The 21,288-nt window shown below is 37.6% G+C and overlaps 3 protein-coding genes across 6 annotated transcripts; all 3 read left to right on the forward strand.

The window, feature by feature from the left end:
* The first annotated feature begins 1,400 nt into the window (after positions 1–1,400).
* Positions 1,401–6,301, forward strand: LOC121267823. 4 transcript variants are annotated; one of them, XM_041171902.1, is made up of 12 exons: positions 1,409–1,739; positions 2,132–2,196; positions 2,330–2,572; positions 2,733–2,845; positions 3,086–3,194; positions 3,332–3,371; positions 3,658–3,747; positions 3,867–3,966; positions 4,084–4,223; positions 4,310–4,412; positions 4,804–5,477; positions 5,804–6,301. In XM_041171902.1, the coding sequence occupies exons 3-12, from the start codon at positions 2,434–2,436 to the stop codon at positions 6,081–6,083; spliced, it is 1,788 nt and encodes a 595-aa protein (XP_041027836.1). In that variant the 5' UTR covers positions 1,409–1,739; positions 2,132–2,196; positions 2,330–2,433; the 3' UTR covers positions 6,084–6,301. The 4 variants fall into 4 exon arrangements, with proteins under 4 accessions (XP_041027835.1, XP_041027836.1, XP_041027837.1 ...); XM_041171903.1 differs by having other exon boundaries at positions 2,132–2,181; positions 2,328–2,572; XM_041171901.1 differs by lacking the exon at positions 2,132–2,196 and having other exon boundaries at positions 1,401–1,739.
* Positions 6,302–11,637: 5,336 nt separating this feature from the next.
* Positions 11,638–14,796, forward strand: LOC121268513 (fra a 1-associated protein-like). Its single transcript, XM_041172827.1, has 2 exons — positions 11,638–11,883; positions 14,221–14,796. The coding sequence occupies exons 1-2, from the start codon at positions 11,696–11,698 to the stop codon at positions 14,594–14,596; spliced, it is 564 nt and encodes a 187-aa protein (XP_041028761.1). The 5' UTR covers positions 11,638–11,695; the 3' UTR covers positions 14,597–14,796.
* A 1,316-nt stretch (positions 14,797–16,112) lies between these two features.
* On the forward strand, positions 16,113–21,288 carry LOC121268540 (calcium-dependent protein kinase 26-like). The gene is made up of 7 exons (XM_041172855.1): positions 16,113–17,651; positions 18,183–18,326; positions 18,451–18,603; positions 18,856–18,971; positions 19,082–19,249; positions 20,038–20,262; positions 20,916–21,288. Exons 1-7 carry the CDS (start codon positions 16,703–16,705, stop codon positions 21,036–21,038), a joined length of 1,878 nt encoding a protein of 625 aa, XP_041028789.1. The 5' UTR covers positions 16,113–16,702; the 3' UTR covers positions 21,039–21,288.

Below are 21,288 nucleotides of genomic sequence, written 5' to 3' on the forward strand. Positions count from 1 at the left end.
AATTGCACTCGACAGTTTCGATCGGAAAGCAGGATGCATCTACATGGGTGCTTTCATGTTGATTTCGAAACCCCTGAAAACGTGTGAGACTTCCTGATCAGACCAGAGGAAAATTGAGCTTGAAACGCGCAAACGGACTGTCTGGTGTGTTGTCTCCACAACTTTCCAATCATGTTCTGTTCTCTGCCTGAAATTTAATGGAGTTGACTATTGAGGGAGAGAAGAACGACTTCACACCATAGATGACGATACGGGCTCAATCTATAAAAGCGACCTAGGCCTGTTGCTTGTTAAATTCCCAGTCCAGTGAGCTAAGAATGTTACTGAAATTGTGTTCGGATTTGGACCTTAAAGTTCTTGTTGGGCCTTGATTGTCCCTTCAATAGTTTTGCTTAAACATCCATCCATTCGTGTCCTTTTGTTTTTGGGTTTCTCTATAGCCCTGGAGGCCCAATTTCATTTTGGGGTTTTACGTGTTTGCACGCTCTGAGCAACTTTAGTCTGACTTTTATGCATTTTCTTTACTTCTGGGTCATTAATGTTACAACTACATACACTGGTCCTTGTTGTTTGCAGTTGGTAATAAATGAGGATCTTAAATGTTTTCTAATAAATAGGAAGCTGTCCTGTCTATTAATAAAGTAATCTAATTAAGGAACTTAAATTAAAGGAGAATGCCTGCTACTGTTAACATGTATCCTTCTGCGTGTCGTATTTCTAAATTATTTTCCTATCAAATTACAAACAAACGGGAGTGTGAGACATAACTGGCAAGCCAAAAATGCAAGAATGCCTTCAAAAAATTAAAAAAAAAAAAAATGAAATCCTTGTCAGTACATATGCACGCAAAATTCGCTGTCCTAACTCCTATGTTTGCTGTTCTAGTTGACCTAATATTTGCATCCCTTTGTAATACTTTTCAAATTTGTCTTGGTAATAAAGTCAAATCTCAATCGTTAATTTTAAATTATTTTGATGAAGTTTTGAATGTATTATTTTAATTTATGATGTCATATTTAATATAAAAAATATATCTATTCATAAATGTAAGTTTATGAATGATGATAATTTTTCTTAAAAAAATTTAAATTAGATGGTTGTAATTTAAATAAGATTGCACGAATTATTCGCAATTTTCACGGAATCTCAAAAAAACTCATTTTAAATATGTTTTCTAAATTAAGCCGTGATGTCAAATACTGTTTACTTTTTAAAAAAAAATAAAAATAAAAATAAAAAACTATATTTGTTTCGGTTTAAGGAAAAAACTAGAAAATTGCCGACATGTACGCTAAAATCTAGCGGCCGGGATTATTCGCTTAGGAGTTAGGAGCAGCGTGACCTCACCGAAACTGTAACGTGTCAAAAGACCGCGCCAAGCATACTGGTCCTGTTGATTTTTCTCTGAAAACTCCGTAAAGCTTCTCACTTTCTTTTCAACTAAACGTCGTGAGCACAAGCACTTCTTGCGGGTGATTCCCACCCGACACTTCGTTCTCAGTACACAACCGATGTACTCTTCTTCAAACTGTATTTCTCTTCCGGAACCCGCCTGCGGCCTTCCTCTATCCTTAAATAGAATTTGATAGAGATTTAAACACTGTTAGCTATTTTAATTAGATTAACTCTGGGAAAACTAAAAAGTGTTGGGCGCGTCGGTGATTCTGCCTTGTGTCTGGAATTTCGTTATGCCCGAGAGTGGCCCGTGTTGCGTATCCTCCTGGGTGTTCGAACATCAGGTGAGCCTGTCTCCTCCTGTCCTTGTGGATTTATAATTGATTTTTCATTGAGATCTGGTTTTTGGGTGGTGGGGATTTCGGTGTTCTGATTCTCGACTCTGTCTGGAGCTCATAAAGTCGAGCTGGGTGCAAGTTGCTCCTCTCTTAGAGCTTCGTGTGAGTTGAGTTTTAATGGAATTTTTTAGATGAGTCTTAATCTGGTCACTTCAATATATTTGATTTCTGGTTTTGGTTTGGGTTGGATTTTGATGAATGCAAACTCTGTCTGCCAAGGAGCTTGTATGTTTATGTGTTTGATATTGATGGTTTTCTTTTATCTGTATTGGTTTTATGTGCTTAGAGGTGTGGTATTGATGGTTTTCTTTATTACTATTGGTTTTATGTGCTCATAGGTTTAAGTGTTTGCGTGTATGAAAGTTTGTTAAGAAGGCTTCTTATTAGGTAAAGAGAAATTTAGGTAAATCGTCGACGGCTTTTATTGGAAGTTTTCTAATAGATTTCAATTAACATTAAAGGTCATCTAATCTCAAGTCCTTTATAAGATGGAATATAATTGAAGAACTTTGAACTTCTTTCATTACTTGGTGTAGATCAAGAGAAACCTTTCTCCGTCATCATTCGAAGGCTTATATTGATGCATTGATGGAGATATGTTTGAGAGATAGATCTTCATAATTTTCTTGGATATGTAAAGATGGAGGAAAAACAAATGATCACTCAGTATCGGGAGAGGTTGGACAAGACACTTTCGTCGCCTGATCTGACAAATGAAGAGACACTTAAAACCTTGGTCAAGAATCAACTCCTACATTCTTTAGAAGATGGAACTGAAGGTTATTAATTCCTCTGGTTTTCCTATTCACTTTCTTTAGACAGTCGTGGCTTATGTTTCCTTATAATTAACACGAGATACTGATTTGAAAGAAAATATCATGCATTATTCAATAACTTTCCAATTTTAAACTTTTGTTTGTGCATGATGCAATTCGAAAGTAATTGAAAGAAGGACTGCGGAAGTATCATATTTCCTTGACATGTTGAGGAGCGCTTCCACAGATGATAATGAGGGATTGAACGCCAGTGAGAGATCACGTGCTGAATGGAAGGTACACTATATCTAATTTGCGTATCTTCTTCTTGTCCTTTTCTTTGCAGTGAAACCTTCTGTATTCTGCGATTCCTCTGTCTTTCTTCCCTGAAACCTTTTCTTTTCATCCATCCAGAAAACATGTGAGAATTAATAAAAATGAATGCAGTTGCATATTCTTTTTACATTTGGATGGGCTTGTAGATGACATTTTATTAGGTCTTGGTATATTTTCGTCACAACCTCCTTCTCTTGGCAGTTAAAACAAGACAGTAACGACTTTCGGGTTATGTATCGTGAAGGGCCTGAAGGCACTCCCTTTCATACATTACTTGCTGAAGGCTATGCAGATGGGCCTGTAGATGTTTGTAAGTTATACCAGAATGCCCAGACATCTTGAGCTCATCTTACACTGACCAATAATAATCAGCGAGTTGTTTAGGTGGTTAGATATCATTGAATATCATATAAATTAATTTTAGAAATATTCCATCCTTCATTGCAGGTTTATGCACCTCATGGGAGTCGACCCTCTACAAGAAATGGTGAGAATCTTTCCATCATTCTGTGCTTTAGTTTTCTACATTAACTCTGCAATAATATATTTTGTCTGATGGCCTGATGTATGCATCACATTCTACTCAGTATGAATATATAATAGAGTAGAAAGATAAATCAAACTGGCAGATGTTGAACGAGAGAGAGAGAGAAAGAGAAGGCATTAAGAGTCTATTCACGACAAATGGCAACCCATCTTCTTCTATTGACTTTAGTATAACTGTAATTTTGACGGTAATTTCTTTTTCCTTTTCACGTTCTATTGTTTTTCAGGTGGCCCCAGTCTAGTGTTCCGACTTTCAAAATCCTCTCTTGCAAATGTTTGCAAAAGGTTCAGATTGGTGAACAGATATGCTCAGTGAGGTTTGTCTGGCATAAGACCACAGCATTTCTTGAAAATAAAGTTTATTTGATTACTTCTTTCTTTCTCAAACATATTCCACTTTGAAATCCTCATTTTTCTCTGAATTTCTGGAAGGAAGGATGAAGGTTCCTTGGCCACTGTCAACAAGGGAGGCCATTGTGCACTATTTTATGTTTGAGTACTTTCAAGATGATCTCATTGTTGTTCTTCTAAACACGGTAGTACTTGAAATCTTTGGTGGACTTTTTTGTCTCAGCTGCAATGTTTTTTACCTGTCGCATCTGTTTCTAGGTTGAAACCTGAAGTAAAAAGTATTTTGTTTATCGTGCTCGTAGATCTCTCATTCAGAAAGCATTGATATTATTACTCATGGTTTCACCAGTGAGGGGATCCCTGAAGAAAATGATGCTGTTAGGATTGATGTTATAGGAGGTTTTGCTTTGCAAAAGGTGGATTCAGAAAGAAGTTACTTTCGGTGAGTTGTAGTCGAATGTACTGAACATGGTGTGTGGACTTTTGGAACTTTAATCAACCCAAACTATAACACTCCTAATTTTGCAGGACAATAACAAATATGGATATCAAGCTTGACTTTATCCCTCCATCCCTTATAAACTTTGTCTCAAGGCAGCTCATTGGCAATGGTTTCAGACTCTATCAAAAGGTCATTTTATTCTCTTGTACTTTACCCACTTGGTTCAAGATATCATATTCTTGTCCACTGTGTCAGCAATAAGAACTCATGAAGAAAGAATACTGTTTTGAGTTAGTTCTGAATGAAAGTGATGCTACATTTGGATCTGATCAAATCATCCAACTTGATAACTTCTAGAATTAACGGCATATATCCTACTTTTTCACTGGATTTCAAGAACTCTTGATTATCATATGCAATTTTTGGACTTAACATAATATAAAAACTCAAAAGGTACTTGGTTGGATCTATGCAACGTATGGCCTGGGTTAAACAGCCTGCTTGTCGACTCCTGCATCCTCATGTATGTGATTTACGTTCTATTTTTCTCTCTCACATTTTCCAATTCTTAAAACCACAGGTACTGTCTTCTATGTCTAAGAGTGACAAAGATTTTATCATGGCCTTGGGGGACCCGTTGTATGGTAAAATACGTGATGTTCTTTATCCCACTAATGTACCGAAAAGGGCTGTGGAAGGAGAAGAGGTTAAGGCTGATACAGGTCTTCTCCCTAAAGAACATCTTATTGCAAGTAAGCAGGACGACTTGATGGATGCAAGTCAGGAGGTTCACAACAATTACCATGTGAGTGAATCTGAGCCAGAGAGTGAAAGAGTTACAGATGGGAAAGCTTTTGGAGAGATTGAAGAAGAAGAGAATGAAGAAAACAGTCATTTTGAGGAGGATAGCAAGGACATCGATCGTATTTCAACCAAGGAATTTGGAGATAGGTGTAATGTAAACGGCACAAGAAATATTTTAATCAGACCTGAGGTGGAGCAAGCTCTAGGAACACTAGAGAATATCATCTTGGTTGTTCGGGAATATGGATTTAATGCCCAACGTGGGATCTCTTCTGGCTTCAACGGTAAAGAACCTCCAAAGATGGAAGAGGGTCTGACAACTCACTCAAATTTTTCAAACCCCGAGAGTGTCTGTGATGGTGAGGTTAGTCTTGAATTGCCAAAAATGGAAATCATCAACCAGACTTCGAAAGACCAACCTAGGAATAGCGCTAGCAATCACAGCTTCAGGTAATTATGCTAATAAACCAGTCCTATCAATTACATATTCACAAGCATATGTCCCGTGACATTTTGACTCATAATTATTGTCCTCCATTTTAGTCACGTATTCCTCGTGGTTTTTGCTCCATCCACACTTTCCATTACTTTTTTGCGTGAATGATACAAACTGGAGTCCACATTCTGATATATGGATAATGGATCTGTATTTAGTATCTTAAAGATTTCCTGGCACTCAGTTTTGATCTTACTGAATAATCTACTCACCTTAGCAGAATTTATGTGCTACTTAAAAATAGGCTAATTAATGGTACTATTCCAATCCTGTTTTGCAGGCATGCGGAATCAAATTCTCTCTCAAGGGAAGCAAACCATAACAAAATAGCACCAGCATCACCGGAACAACATCTTTTGGTTCCTGTTGAGGACACACAGGTTGCTTTGGGTTCCTCCGCAAACAGGACAACAGAAGTGCAGACGTTGGACCATAGTTCGTATGATATTAAGCAAATGAGCACCAAGGCAAATGGCATCCATGAAATGAGTCTTAATGGAGAAGAGAAGTCAAGCAGGCAGAAAAAGCATTGGCTATGTTGTTTCAGCACGAGAGGTTAGTTCAGAGGAAATTTTTGAGAAACTCTCAGGGAGATCAGGCGACAACTAATTCCGAGAGAGGTTTTGTAACATCTTGAGCGGGAATAACAGATAACTTGAATAGTGGTTATACATTCTAATATACGTTCTAAACCAAGCATCCAATAGCCGACCAACTTGACAGATAAGTTTCAACCAGTTCTTTGTCAGGGATTTAAGTATCTTCTCAAATATTTTTAGAGTTCTTCTATACAACCTCCTATTGTTTCTCAATCTCTACGCACCATCTTACGTGTCATTTGTTTTTTTTTTTTTTTTTTTTTTTTTAAAAAAAACGTGCGTTTAAGAGCTTTTGGATTCAAATTTTCCCACACCCCGCATTCTCCCTTCCCGTGTTGTCCCCCTCCCTCGGCGTTCTCTTCCCCAGCTCATTATCCTTCTGCACGGCTTCACCCCTCTGCCTAGGCCTACAACCCGACTTAGTACAGCTGGGTTTAGGCCCGACCCGACCCGACCAGAACAATATTGTTTATGGCGCCAAACCGACCTGAACAAAATGAAATTGGGTCGAACCGTACGACCCGACCAAAAAAAAAAAAAACACTTGAGAGATTTTCAGGGAGAGTGTGGCTGTGACGCGAGGGTTTTTCAGTTTTGATACGGCGGCCTGGGCTAGGTCGTTTCCTTTTTCTGAGGTCAATAGGAGTTTTGACTCTTGAGTCGACGAGGTAAAACTCAAACTCATCCGAGGTGTAGGCTGGGATGAGCGGTGCAGCGGTGGCCCTGGCTCTTATCACAGTCATAAATAGTATAACAAACTGTAATTATAAGAGTAAATAAACAAATTACTCTCAAATAATCTTCTATATATAATAAATATACAGTAAAATAAAAACAAAGAAACTCATTCAGGTACCAGGTGGGTTGATGAGAAGAGTTATCACAAGCCTCTTCAAAATGGGCCACTTTCAAAAAAAATCAAAATGCAATCTTTTCTTTGGTTTTAAATTGTGATGGTACTGCACGAAAGAAATTATTACCAACTCTTCAAAACCATATTCAACCCACTTCTATCTTCTTCCTACTCTCCAATCCCATGCTCCTCGTTCGCCTGCAAAACTCGTACTATTATGACCCTCCATGGCAGTGAAGATAAGAATAGTAGTTGTCAAGAAATGAAGAAGAAGCAAGCTGGGCAGCATTGTTCACTAGATGGAGAAGAAGCAAGCTAGGCGGCGTCGTACCAAACCCTACTCTTACAGTCCTACCTGTATCTTGCGACCTGAATAAGCTCTACGCGTGGTCTCCTACGCAGACGCCTCGTCCAATGAAGGCAACCTTGCTTACGAATCGATCGGCCAGTTGGAGATGGGAGGCAAGGTTCTCATCCCGATTTGGGAGGCTAGGGTTTGTGAACTGAATGTAAGTATTCTTTTATAGTCGGACGGGTTGACACCCAAAACGCAGACCCGCTACTTAGTCGGGTTGGAGATCCGAAAAGATGGCACCCAATAAAAGTCGGGTCAGGTCAAGTTATTTTGCTCGGGTTCAACGGGTTATCGGATTATATGCACAGCCCTACCTCTGCCTGATTGGCTGTGCTGCCGACATCATCACCAGCCGTCTTCAGCTTCTGTTGTTGTATGGGGTTGCCGACAATGGTAAGAACAACCCAAAGAAGGGTGTTTTTATTGTTTCTCTCTCTCTTTTCATTTGCTAGTATCTCTCCAGCCAGTTTATTTGCTTCATTCACTTTCAGTTTCCCTCCACACAGTCACTTATTCGCTCTTTCACTATTGGATTCTTTGTTCCTATGAACCATTTGAGTTAACTCCCAAGTAGTCTTTCAAACCAAAAATAGTTGAAATGGAAGGAAATGTACTATTTTCTCCTTTTATTTTCAAATCAATATAATTTTTTTGATTTCACGTTTCTCTAGTCCAGTACTCAGTTTGGGATTCCAACAATCTGGTAACCTAAGTTGATGTCAGAATTCTAAAATCTGGTTAAAGATTATTAAACCCGTTCTTGCTTTTTGGGCCTTTCTAATATCACACGCACACATGCCTCTCGGCACGCATGAAATAAACCAGCTTGGAGGATAACGTTTGTATTTTGCTATGATTCTACAGCGCTACAAGATCCTTGCTTGCCCTTATTTTGATTTTGAAAGCTTGTTGATTATTAGGTTGCTTGAACATTTTATCATAATATGGTCTACTGCTAATGTTGCTGTGAGCAATAAAGAACTTTTACAGTGTCTAAATATTTTCCAACATTTCAAGCCATCTGATGCATATATATTCCCTGGTTTAGATAGTGGTTTAATCAGTTTAATCAGAGAAAACCACAAAAGTAGCCGAAACCTTGACCTTTAGCAGAGGTGCAAAACAACGTTGTTGAAAATGTGTGTGGTGAGTGGGACCAAAATTGGTAAATCTCGAACACACCAGCATGTTCCTCGCACAACAATGGCTGAAACTACTCTTTAAGATTGCAACACTTTGTAAACTTTTCAAGTTGCTACAATTTACATTTGACTTGTTGCATAATGGTCTATATTAATCAATAACCAAAGCTGATCTCGATGTGAACATTGCGCATAATTTCAAAGTTGGTTTTACATTGAAACTTGATCAATTGCTCTGCTTTTATTGGCGGGCATATATGTGTAAAGTTTTGATGTGGATCATGTCTGATGTTTTATTTTTATTTTTATTGGATCTAGATCATCTCATTAGTTATGCTATTGAAATCTAATTGGATATACTTTTAGTGGTAGACACTAGCCGTGAGTGGTTGGTGTGCTTCATGGAAAAGGAAAAATATGGGAAGATTTGTATTGGCCAAAGGAACATCATTTGAGCAACAAAATTAGTTAACTTTATCCATTTTAAAATTGATTTATAAAATAAAATAAATTTGTATGTGATTCAACTGCTCAGCTATGGTCTTGAAAAAGTTGGACTTGAAAAACTATATAGCTCAAAAGTTGGACTTGAAAAACTGTATGTCATTTAACTGCTTATAGCGGGTTACTGTGTGTTTGATACTAGGTATCGCCTGGAGGGTAGGTATTAAAATGTTTCTCTAAGTTTTAAAGATTATTATTCAAAGGAACTTGTGGGGATTATGAGTTTTTTTTTTTCCCTTTGTTGGTACAGGTATAAATAATAAAGGTTCAACAAGCAAAGGATCCTAGAAGTGAAAAAGGCCTGCTTTCCAGTGCAGAGGATTGATGCTGAAAGCATATTGGATTTCAAAATGCATGTGTGAGAGCTTGCATTATGTGTATTGGGGACATGATGTGCTTCTCCACACATGGTGTTGCTTGAGAAATTTGAATTTCCAGTTGATGAGTGTCACTAGAGCTGCTTTGATAATGTAGCTTTGATAATCTATTTTTCTGATATAGTTTTGGAAGTGTAATCTTTTATTGTATCTAGAGGAGGTATTTGCTGGTTGTAATACATTGAAACTACTTCATAGATTTGGATCATTATTTTGCTTTTAAGAATATAGGGATGTGAATTTTCTCCGATTCAAATAGTAGTGAAAACATTGCCTACTTGGAATTTTTTTTTTTTTTTTTTCCTTCTTATGGCTATAGCACTGGGCTAGTGTCATTGGTAATTGACACTTGCATTCTATGTTTTTTGTTCAAGGGATTTTCCTTCTTCCAATTTTGGTTGTGGAGATGCAGGTGACTAATGATATGCACATATATGCACTTTTTTTTTTTAGTTATTGCACGACAATAAGGTCCAGCTTGCGTTTCTACATTCGGTTCAAACAATGCATGTCGAGCATTGACATTTTTTTGAGGGACTTCAAATAAGCTATGAAGTACCAACAAATGAAGGAAAAAAATCTACCATGCCAGAGAGAAAATCTACCATGCTGTAAATGAACCAAATGAAGAAAAAAAATTATTTTGCGTAAAAGGAGCAATGAAAGTTAATAATACGGTTCAATTTTTTTAATATCCTGTCATAAATATATTCATAGAGAATATAACAGTTTCAAACAATTTATTTACATTTAAAACTAACACGATACATCTATAGTCCGAACCAATTAAAAACTATTACAATACATATATATGATCCAGTACAAAGAATATCCAAGATTCCTGCAACACAAAGAATATCCCCTTATTCCTGCAGCACAAATAACAACATTTTGTTGGACAAGCAACACTAAAGGAGAAAGCTTCCTTCGTCCATAACACACCCAACAAAGAAAGTTACATAATAATTTTGTAATTGTCAAAAAAAAAAAGTCCAAGATATACTGCACTTGCAGATCATGATATCAACCAAAATGAAAGGGGGGATGTTAGGAGTTCCTGCAAATGCAAGCCACTCTAAAATCTTAGTAGTTTTCACAAGTTGTAAATGCTAGTTTCCAAAATTCTCATCTGGGTATGAATCATTCGAACTTTGCTCTAAATTAGTCACGAGAACAAATGGAAATTGGTATAGTAACGCTTGTCTGAAACAAACTGGCATGAACATCATATATATATATGAGCTTTATACTTGCCTAATGAGTAATGACTTGGTACCCTGCATCTTTCAACTATCTAAGAAAGTTTTAAGCATATTCAGGGGATGACTTTTCCCACACAGTTCGGCCATTTGAGGACATATATTAGATCAGAAGCTAGTCTTGCAATGCCTAGATAGAACATAAAGAAAATTGTTTGGTAGAGACGCATCAACCATGATTTATTCTAAATGATTGGTGTCCTATCGCACACATATCCAGCACTAAAATATACTGAATATAAGCTCCAAAAAAGATATATATAAACAAGAAAATCAATATATTTTTTTATAGGTGTTATTTCGATTTCTTTGCACCTGTAAATAAAGTAAGGATTAAAACATAATTGCATAAAAAAAGAAACCAAATTTATCCAAATCTACAAGAAAGATTGAGCCACATGAATTTTAACCCTATCTCCAAGATTTGCAAAGACTCATACGCAAGCACCCATTGAGGTTGCAGAGCGCCGGTAATCAGTATATGACGCCATAGATGTTACTTCAAAGAAAACTTTCTTGATTATCATCATCGAGTTGAGGATGTGAGGACGTGAAGGGGCTAGGGTAAGAGGTGAGGATGAAATCCTTTTTGTTGAGGGGTGAGGGGGAGGGAGAAGAGTCTGGAGTTGGTTTACACGTCAAGCGGGACGTCTAAACGAGAACCCAAAACAGGTTCCGTAGCATTTTCCCTAAATTAATATGCTCCTCGTAAAGTAGAAAACATGATTTTACCGTCAGCTAAGCCAATACTCTGCTCAGATTAAGAAAAATATCAAAGTAGTAATGCCTTAGTTCGGTGTTGAAATTTAACTGAAAATCGAAAAGACCCGCCAATAACCCGACCGACCCATTAAGACTTTAAAGCAGACTCACTAAAGAGGCCCATGTCGTCGAGCCGACGTGTCTGGAACTTTTTTCATGGACTATTTATCATCTTGGGCCCGAAAGTACCTCTCTCTCTCTCTCTCTCTCTCTCTCTCGTCTCTCTTTATATATATTGAAATCCCACAAAGAACGCTCGAAGCTTGCAGAAGAATTTCGGAATTCGGTGGATTGTGGGCAAAGCCATAGGAGGCGGTTTCAATGGGGGGGGTGTGGAGGGACGACGAACCAGGCGAGTTCGGCTCATACGCCGGCGGAATTATCCCGGGAGACAAGTGCTCCATCAGGAAGGCCGTTATGTTGAAGTGCAGAACCGAGGAGGTCGAGCCTGGAAAGTTCATCAAGAAGTGCGAGAAAACCGAACAGGTTCTCAGGGATTGCATCGGCAAGTACGTTTCTATCTTTACATACCTCTTTTGGTTCTCTTGTAATTATCGTTAATGGCCAAGGGAGCTGATATTTCATTTCTAGTTTATTTTCTACTCTCTGGGATTAAGGTTAGCCAGTGCACTTTTTGTCTGTTTTTATCTAATTTTATGATTTATTTGGGTAAAATTTAGGGATGCATTATGGCCGTTGCGGTCTTTGATTGAGTGCTTGTAATGTTGTTCCTTTCTTTTCTTTTCTTTTCTTTTTGTTCTTTTTTTTAAACGAAAGCAATTGATTAGAAACCCCCGTTATGGTAGGAGAAAACCATTACAACGACCCATGACTTAAGCCACCAACAGCAATTCGAAAACCCAAAAAAACCAACAATTCACTAAGAAACAGAGCAATAGTCAACACTGACTATACCAGCCGTATATTGGGAAGACCAGCTTTTTCCAGATGCAAAATTCCTTTGAGAATTATAGGCAGCTCCCGAGCAGATCTCCACTGATTACTAGAACCCTCCGCCCCAAGCCTTGCCAAGTAATCTGCAGATTTATTCCCTTCCCGGAATATATGAGAGCTATGAGCTCCCGAGCTATGAATGTTGTTCCTTTCTGCGTTTCTTGTTTTGTCTGAATATGAGGATTGTATATTTTTTCCCTTTTTCCTTCTTCTGAATTTGTTTGCCCTCATTACTACTATTTCGGTTAATTTGAACATATTTTTTTTCAAAATCAACTCCAAACGCGAATCAACGTGAAATACAGACAAGAGAAATGCTTAGTCTACAAAGAACTATGTAAATTATGAGAGAGACAATTAGAGTATGGTTTTTTGTAGAAAGCAAAATTTTAAATGGATTAGGATCTAGATAAATCACAAGTTATGAACTTGGGCTGAAGTGGGTATATTTTGGTAAGAGGAGGAGGTGTAACCTCTTCCACTGATTATATTAATGTTCTAAGAGAGAATACATTTTACAACCCGGATTACTTCCTTTTTTATTTTTTTCAATTTGCACCCCGAGTTGCGAAAACTGACAATTAGCACGGTGGCATGGCCTAATCAGAGAGGAGAAAAACAAATCAAAATAGTAAAAGAGGATCTTTGACAATAAGGAACATGGATAAATTTATAATTGGTTACTGAAGTTTTACGTCAAGGCAGTATAACACCAGATGACAGTGAGCATTTGTATTTATTATTACATAAAGTAAAAGTTGAGGTCTCTGGAAAGATATAGATTTGTCCTAACTCAAATTTCCTTCATTCTCAGCTTAATTCTAATACGGTTAGGTTTTTCTGTTTTTTGTTTTTGTTTTTTTTTAATGATGCTAATGAGTCTTTCACCAGCCAGATGCGTGGGATTGTAATCAATTACTTCATTTTACCTTTTTTGTTACTTTGTTTGTCTGCGTTTGAGTCTGTTTGTGTCACTGCATGTGGGGGTTACAAAACAGGTGGGAATTCTCTTCAATCTCCTTAAATCCCGAATGAAAGTGGGTTTTGGTTTGAGTCACAGATAGCACCTTCAATGGATCCTTTTGTTCTTTTTACCTTGGCCTCCTATCTTTGCTAAATTACACTGCTATATGGAAATGCTCTCATCTTCTTCATTTTCGCCCAACCTTTTCAAAAGATTATGCATCTGCAAGCTTCAGCGTCTCATTTGATTTTAGATGACATTTTTGTGAAATCCATATTGCTTTAGCTGCATATGATGTATACGGGTATATTCTCTGCGTCAGTTTGGGATGTATTCTTCTCATTGATAAAAGTTACCTATATAAATATATTTAATATATATATATGATCCGTTTAGCCTCCCTCCCTCCCCCTCCCCCATCTTATTCTTGGGATTAACATATTTGATGCTATGATGCCTTTTTTTTTTTTTTTTTTGTTATTTTTTGTTCCCATTGTTTTCAAGAACGCACTGTATTTCATATATGTTTGTTAAAAGTCTGTCGAGCTTTGTTACTTGTTTCAGCTTAGATATTGTCCATAACAGCTAATCAGATATATCAACGGATAATGGATGCATACTACTATGTTTGGTTGTAATGGATTCTTACGTAAGTTATCAGTCTTTAGGCTCTTTTTGGGTAAAAGATGTGGAATATGAGATATCATGACAGAGATAATTATACATAGCTTTTCTTACGTAGGTTGGTTTTTTAGCCTTTCAGGTTAGAAAACTTATGGAGCTCCCCAAGAATATAGGAATTCCTACTGATATAGTGCAACCTTCAATTTCTGTGTCTGGGATTGTAATGCATCAAGGACAGGTGATTGGAGATATATTCTGACCGGAATGTTGTATCTCATGCTTGCCTTATTTTTATTTTTATCAGGCCTCTCGAGGTGGTAATGTCCAACAAAGAATACACTGAAGATGATGTCACGGATGAGGTTCTTAAAGGGTCGGTCTCTTTTGAGACCTCAGGTAATGGGGCATTTGACTTCCCTGGATTACGCAGTGATGTCGAAGCCATGACACGTGGCTTCTTTAACGGCCTCAACCGTGTCTTTGAAGAAGCTGAAGAGATGAAAAATGGCTTCTTTAATGTTTTTGGAGCTCTACGTGTGTTTGATGGGGAGTCTTCTTCCCCACCATCCATGAGACGAGGGATACCTGTTGAAGACCATCCTAGGGAAGATTCCACTCCTAAACGAACTGAGCCTGATTCAGGACAAGTTGATCTTTCTGGATTGGCTAAAGATGTTTGAAGCATACCAACTGTAGATCTTCACGTTGTAGCCCCCTTTTCTTCTTGTAGCGTATAAAGAGTGCGTCCATGAAATGATCAAATATCCCATATTGATATTGTAATGACCAAGTTTAGAGGGCAGTTGAACTTTTGGTATTTTGGTCAACCTTATATTATGTTTATAATGAAATGATAAAAATATCTTATATTTGTATCGAATTTCATTTCATTTGCAATAAAAAGAATCCTTGAACCTGCGGTGGGGTCACTATGAGAAGAAAGAGCTTCCAAGTGTTAGTGGCCTCCTTAAACAACCTTGTGGAATCCTTGAAGTCGTCTTGGATATAAACAATCTGTGTACATGAATGCACGTTCAGGATATTGAATTTTGCCAAAGTTGGAGGCGAAGTGCCACACCACTATTCAATTTCTTGACCAAATATTTAGGCCTCGTTTGTTTTCATAATTCATCTCTTCTCATCTTATCACATCTTATCTGCGAAAACGAATGAGTCTTTACTGTCCAACAACTTGTAAGACCGGTTATCACAGTCTTTACTTCGTGACACGAAGTAACCTTTGTCATTGTCAAGACTTGAATTACCTAAAGGCTAAAAGACTCCAAAAAAATAACAAAGAGATTTCGTTTTCTTTATTCTCAATCGGCAATCGCAGACCTAAAAAAAAAAGTTAGAATACTCATTTGTGTTGGCCTTGGTATTGACAAGTCTTTTAGTATCTTTTTAGGCCATATCATCTAGTGGATTATGGGTATCTCTCATTTTCTCACCAGCCAATCCCACTTGACTTGGGCCTCGTCAAGTATTTGCACTTGGATCATTTGAATGAACTTCATCAATCTTACATTGATTTAATTTTTCAAGGGCTATAGTAAGATTAAATTGCGATAATCTCACATACATGTTTAAAAACTATAGGATTAAAAAAAAGGTTAGAAATTAATTTAAAGAGATTATAAATCTACAAAATTCAACTAAATAATGCCCCGTATTAAAAATAAAAACGTAAATAAATAAGTTAAGCACGTATTTGGAAGCAGTCCAATCATTTAAAGGTAGTGCTAGCGTGCCGCCCGTTTTGACCTCTCGACGTGCCCGCTAGCACAAATCTCCATTTTCATTTTTTTAACATATTTAAATATTTTTAAAAAATAAAAAGAAATATACCTATATATTAAAAATATCTTCCTTAATCATTAAGTAAAAAAAAATTAAATACATAAATAATCAAAATGAGCGGACAAAGTCAGATGGCATACTAACATTTTTTATCATTTAATCCCCTGTCCTAAGTATTACAAATAAAATTTTATCAAAAAAAAAAAAAAAGTATTACAAATAAAAAAATTAAAAAAAAATTGTAGCGAAATGTGCCTGTAGCCGGCGGTGAAGAGTTCTGCTCACTATGCCCGCACCCTACTCACAAGATCTCGGCCGTCCGTTGAATTGGGCCACTCCTCTGAAACACAGAAACAGATATGTATATATAAAGGTAGTGGGCCCGCCCCATCAACCAGGTCTAACGCGTCCCTTCAAATTTGAGACTTTACAACAGAAAAACCCGCAGGTCTCCCTCCCTCCCTCCCGGCTCCCTCCCTGCCTCACTCCTTTTATCTCGCTCTTTTCCCATTTCGTGACGAATGTATTCCCGGAAGGAAATAAAGAAAGAGCGGAGAAAAGAAGGAAAATACTTAATGCCCCAACCGCAAATTAGGAAAATTTCCCCATGACTCTTTCTTCTTGAACCTCTGTTTCTCTCCATGACCGCCATTATTTTAATATCTGAATCTTTCTTCTTGTAATTCCTCGACTTTGATTTCGTCTATTTGATCTCTTTTATTTCTTTGGTACCTCCTTACGATGATCTTTCCTATTGAGGTTTCCTTTTAATAGCTGTCTAGGTAATCTACCACTCTGTTCAATTGGTTTTCATATTGGTGGCTTAGTTTCATACACCTAAGCCCCAATTGCTTTTTAGTTGGTTTTTATGAAGCTTTCGTTTTTTTATGCTTTTCGCTTCGATATCAGGCACCCATCTGGAGAAAAAGGGATGGAGCTTAGGATTTCAATCGTATGTGAATAGTAGTCAGTAGTAATAAAATAAGATGGGAAATATATGTGTGGGGTCGAAAGCTTCTTCCAAGTACGGACTCCTCAATTCGATTTCGAATTCTATTTGGTGGTCTAGATCCCCAGACTGCATTGCTTCTACCAACGGAATAACCAGTGCACCTTCTAATAAAGAACCAGAATCCCCTTTACCTGTTGCAGAGAACAAACCCCCGGAAATGGTGAAGATGGTCGATGATGAGCCTGAATTGCCACGGCCGCTTAAACATGAGGAGGAGAATAGGTTCGCAAAATCCGAAAACCAGGACGGAAATACTAATGAAACATTGGATCCAATGAGACACAAGGAAGAGACTGTTAAACCTACACAGCCGGCAAGACCAAAGGAGAAGGAGCAGGAGGTTACTGATAAGCCATCAAGGCCGAGGAATAAACCTTTTAATGTGAAGAGGTTGCCGAGTGCGGGGCTTCAGGCTGGGTCGGTGTTGCAAACAAAGACGGGTCATTTGAAGGAGCACTATATCTTGGGAGCGAAGCTTGGACACGGGCAATTCGGGACGACTTTTCTTTGCGTGGAGAGGGCGACAGGGAAAGAGTACGCGTGCAAATCCATTGCCAAGAGGAAGTTGTTGACGAAAGAAGATGTGGAGGACGTGAGGAGGGAGATTCAGATAATGCATCACTTGGCGGGACAGCCTAATATAGTCTCAATCAGAGGGGCTTATGAGGACGCTGTTGCAGTTCATGTTGTAATGGAGTTGTGTGCAGGGGGTGAGCTTTTCGATAGGATCATTCAGAGGGGGCATTATACAGAAAGAAAGGCAGCTCAGCTCACTAGGACTATAGTTGGCGTCATAGAAGCTTGCCACTCTTTGGGGGTCATGCATCGCGATCTTAAGCCTGAGAATTTTCTTTTTGTCAATGAGCAGGAGGATTCGTCTCTTAAGGCCATAGATTTTGGATTGTCGGTATTCTTCAAGCCAGGTTTGTTCTCTTTTTCCGTTTTATGTTTTCTTGTGTGTTTCTTTGCCTTCAACTCATTTTTCTTGTCATACCAGTAATAATTACCACCCATGTCTAACATTTTAAAATTTCAATAACTTTCCGACATATTGTCATCAACAACTTCCTTGTGAACATATTCAGCTCTACTCTTTACTCTTGTAATTATTGTGCCAGAAGTGGTAATATAGACGAAATAGTGCACTTTGTCGTGCCTTGGTTTTTGTTGTTTATTTAATAATGAATCGGTCCAAGTTTTGGCCCTTTTGGGACGGTCTTTCTTGTTTCTGACTACTTTGAACAGTGAAGTGTTGGTTGTAAGATTTAGGCTTGCTAGATTTTCATCAATATAGCCTCTAGATCATCATTTCCGATGAGAGACTCCCTCTGGAAGTTTTATGAACCTGTCAAGTTTTATGCATTTCCGATGATATGCATATTTTCCAATTTTTTGCAGCCTTATACATACAATTTTTCTACGTCTATTTTATTACTGACAGTCCCAGATTACAGGAGAGATATTCGGTGATGTGGTTGGAAGCCCATATTATGTTGCCCCTGAAGTTTTGTGTAAGCATTATGGTCCAGCAGCAGATGTTTGGAGTGCTGGAGTGATCCTTTACATTCTTTTAAGTGGAGTGCCTCCATTTTGGGCTGGTAATAATCCTAATATGCTGTACAGCATTATTTAGTTTTATTTGTTAGACTTTCATACACGTCTCCATCTTTCTAACAATTCAAAGTTACCCTCCATTTCTTTTTTCGATTCACTTTGAAATAGAAAGCGAGCACGAGATCTTTGAAGAGGTTTTGCATGGTGATCTTGACTTCTCGTCAGATCCCTGGCCTAATATCTCTAAGAATGCGAAAGATTTAGTTAGGAAGATGCTTGTCAGAGACCCAAGAAAGCGGATATCTGCACATGAAGTTTTGTGTAAGTTATTTTGTTTTTCTTTCTTCATTTTCCCTCTCCATGGATATATATATATATATATATATATGAGAATAATTGTGACTGGGGGTATGATGTATCCTTTAAGTTCACCAACAATTTCCAATAGTCACCAAGTCTTGAATTAAAATGCTAGTAAACTTTCTAAACAAATGGCCATGAATTTTAGCATACAAGTGTTCTCTCTGACTAAGAAGAATATTTTCCTGATAATGTTTGTTTTGGTCCTTGCAGGTGACCCTTGGATTCAGGTTGATGGGGTGGCTCCTGACAGGCCTCTTGATTTCGCTGTCTTGAGTCGCTTAAAGCAGTTTTCTGCAATGAACAAACTTAAGAAAATGGCTATTAGAGTAAGTTATTGCTATTTTGTCATCATGGAGCCAATCCCACTAGTATTGCTGAAAAATTTTTTAAATGTTAAATATGTGAAAGAAGTTTTTTCAACCACTATTATCTGCAGGTTATTGCACAGCACCTCTCTGAGGAAGAAATTGCAGGTTTAAAAGAAATGTTTAAGGTGATAGACGCTGACAGCAGTGGTCAAATTACCTTTGAAGAACTCAAAGTTGGACTAAAAAGATTTGGTGCCAATCTCAATGAGTCTGAAATATATGATCTTATGCGGGCAGTAAGTATTGTAGGGGAATCTTCTTTTACTCAATATGCTATACTTGAAACCCACAAACTCTCTACTAGCATTTAGAATTTAAATTATTGATGCTTCACTGCTTTCCTCTAATGGTTAGACTTCTTGCCACTAAAATGGACGTGGAGGGCGAGAAATATTGACTTAGGTTATATGATTCTAACTGACAGCTATTTTATTCAGTGAATTTTCTAGGTCTATTTAGTAATTATTCCTCTTTACGCTTAGATCACTGAACTCGATTTGGCTTTTGGGAAGTCATGCTTTGTCTAAAGTTTTATGTTCTAACGGACAGTCATCCTACTTACTGTGATTTATTGGAGGCTCGAGAGTCTGTCTTCATGGGTAAAAAATACTTAAAATGGCCAATATCCTCACCATCCAACCGGTTTTTTACTGTGCTAAGTTTATTCTGATTGTACCATGCTATTGATGTATGACGTTCTGGTTGCATAGTTTATATCCCCTGATGGAATCTGATGGTGTCACTGAGAACGCCATAGCTGGGTTTTGTTGCTGTCTACCGTTGTTATTTTATGAGTGAGATTCAGGGACTCAACTTGCTAGAAAAATTACAGAACAGACGGATCGATCTTATTTTTTATTCTTGTTCATTTGGCCAGTGTATATGTATTACTTACATATCGAACAGTGGAAGTGGGGTCACGTACTAATAGCAGATTGTATCTTTAACTCTGTTTAGCTTCAATGCTGTGTGTACTAATCATATGTACGTATAATCAATGGCCCTATTTGTTCTGTAATTACAGGCTGATGTTGATAACAGTGGCACAATTGATTATGGAGAGTTCATTGCTGCTACATTGCATTTAAACAAAATTGAGAGGGAGGATCATCTATTTGCAGCATTTTCATATTTTGACAAAGACAGCAGTGGCTATATCACTAAAGATGAGCTTCAAAAGGCCTGCGAGGAGTTTGGCATTGAGGACACCCACTTGGAAGAAATGATCCGAGAAGCAGATCAGGATAATGTAAGTACTTTGCTTTATAATCGCATAATTTAAATGTAACTTAAAATTGAATAACGTATCCTCCCATCAGCTCCAAATATAGCATATAGAAAAAGCTATTACAACGATAATTCTACCATCGGAATCTCTGAGACGGGGGAGGTCTCAGATCTTCTGTGTGATAATTGATGGATTACTTCAATTCATTCTAATGGTGTTATAAAGTGATAGCTGAGGCAGAGTTTATTGGCATAATTGACGAGAAAATACAATAGAAAGAAAATTTTCTAACCCCACAAACACCCTCTTATCATGGGCTGAATCAAACTTTTTGCTAACAAGCTAATCAGGGTCCACTATTTTAGGGAGAGACACTTGGCTTACAAAAGCCAAAGATCAATTCATTATTTTCTTATGGTTTTGTAGGGGCATGACATTTTTTCTGAAAAGAAAATGGAATTATTATGCCAGCTGGATAGACATTGTCATTCCTGAGCAGCCTCTTAGTTGGAAACCAACTGGATGACAATTACATATAGATCACAAGTTGACCAAATAAAATAAACTGTGTTCTAAACTTGTACGAAATATTCTTTTGACTATGAGGTATTAATGTTGTAATTCATGTCTATTTCCCATATATTCTAAGACGTTCTTTACAATTTATCTTCCAGGATGGACGAATAGATTACAATGAGTTTGTAGCCATGATGCAGAAAGGCAACCCCAGTTTGGGTAAGAAGGATCTAAAGTGTAGTTTTAGCATTGGATTTAGTGAGGCACTTCCTGTTTGTTGAGAGAGTGAGGCCTTCTGTTTCCTTTTTTCTCTTTGATTTTGTATTCTAATTTTTGAGGTTAAAGAGGATCATCAAGTGCTGGTAAATAGTAGATGCCTGATTCCTTACTTGTCAACATGTTGAATTTACTCAATAGTTGCAGTTGATGATTATTATGCCTTTACTACTGTAAGATTGCAGAATAGCTGTATTTTCTCATGTAATTGCCTGCGAGGAAACATTTTCTGGCTTCATCTCTCTAAACATCTTC

This window comes from Juglans microcarpa x Juglans regia, chromosome 5S (assembly GCF_004785595.1).
Source record: "Juglans microcarpa x Juglans regia isolate MS1-56 chromosome 5S, Jm3101_v1.0, whole genome shotgun sequence".
Lineage (NCBI taxonomy): Eukaryota > Viridiplantae > Streptophyta > Magnoliopsida > Fagales > Juglandaceae > Juglans > Juglans microcarpa x Juglans regia.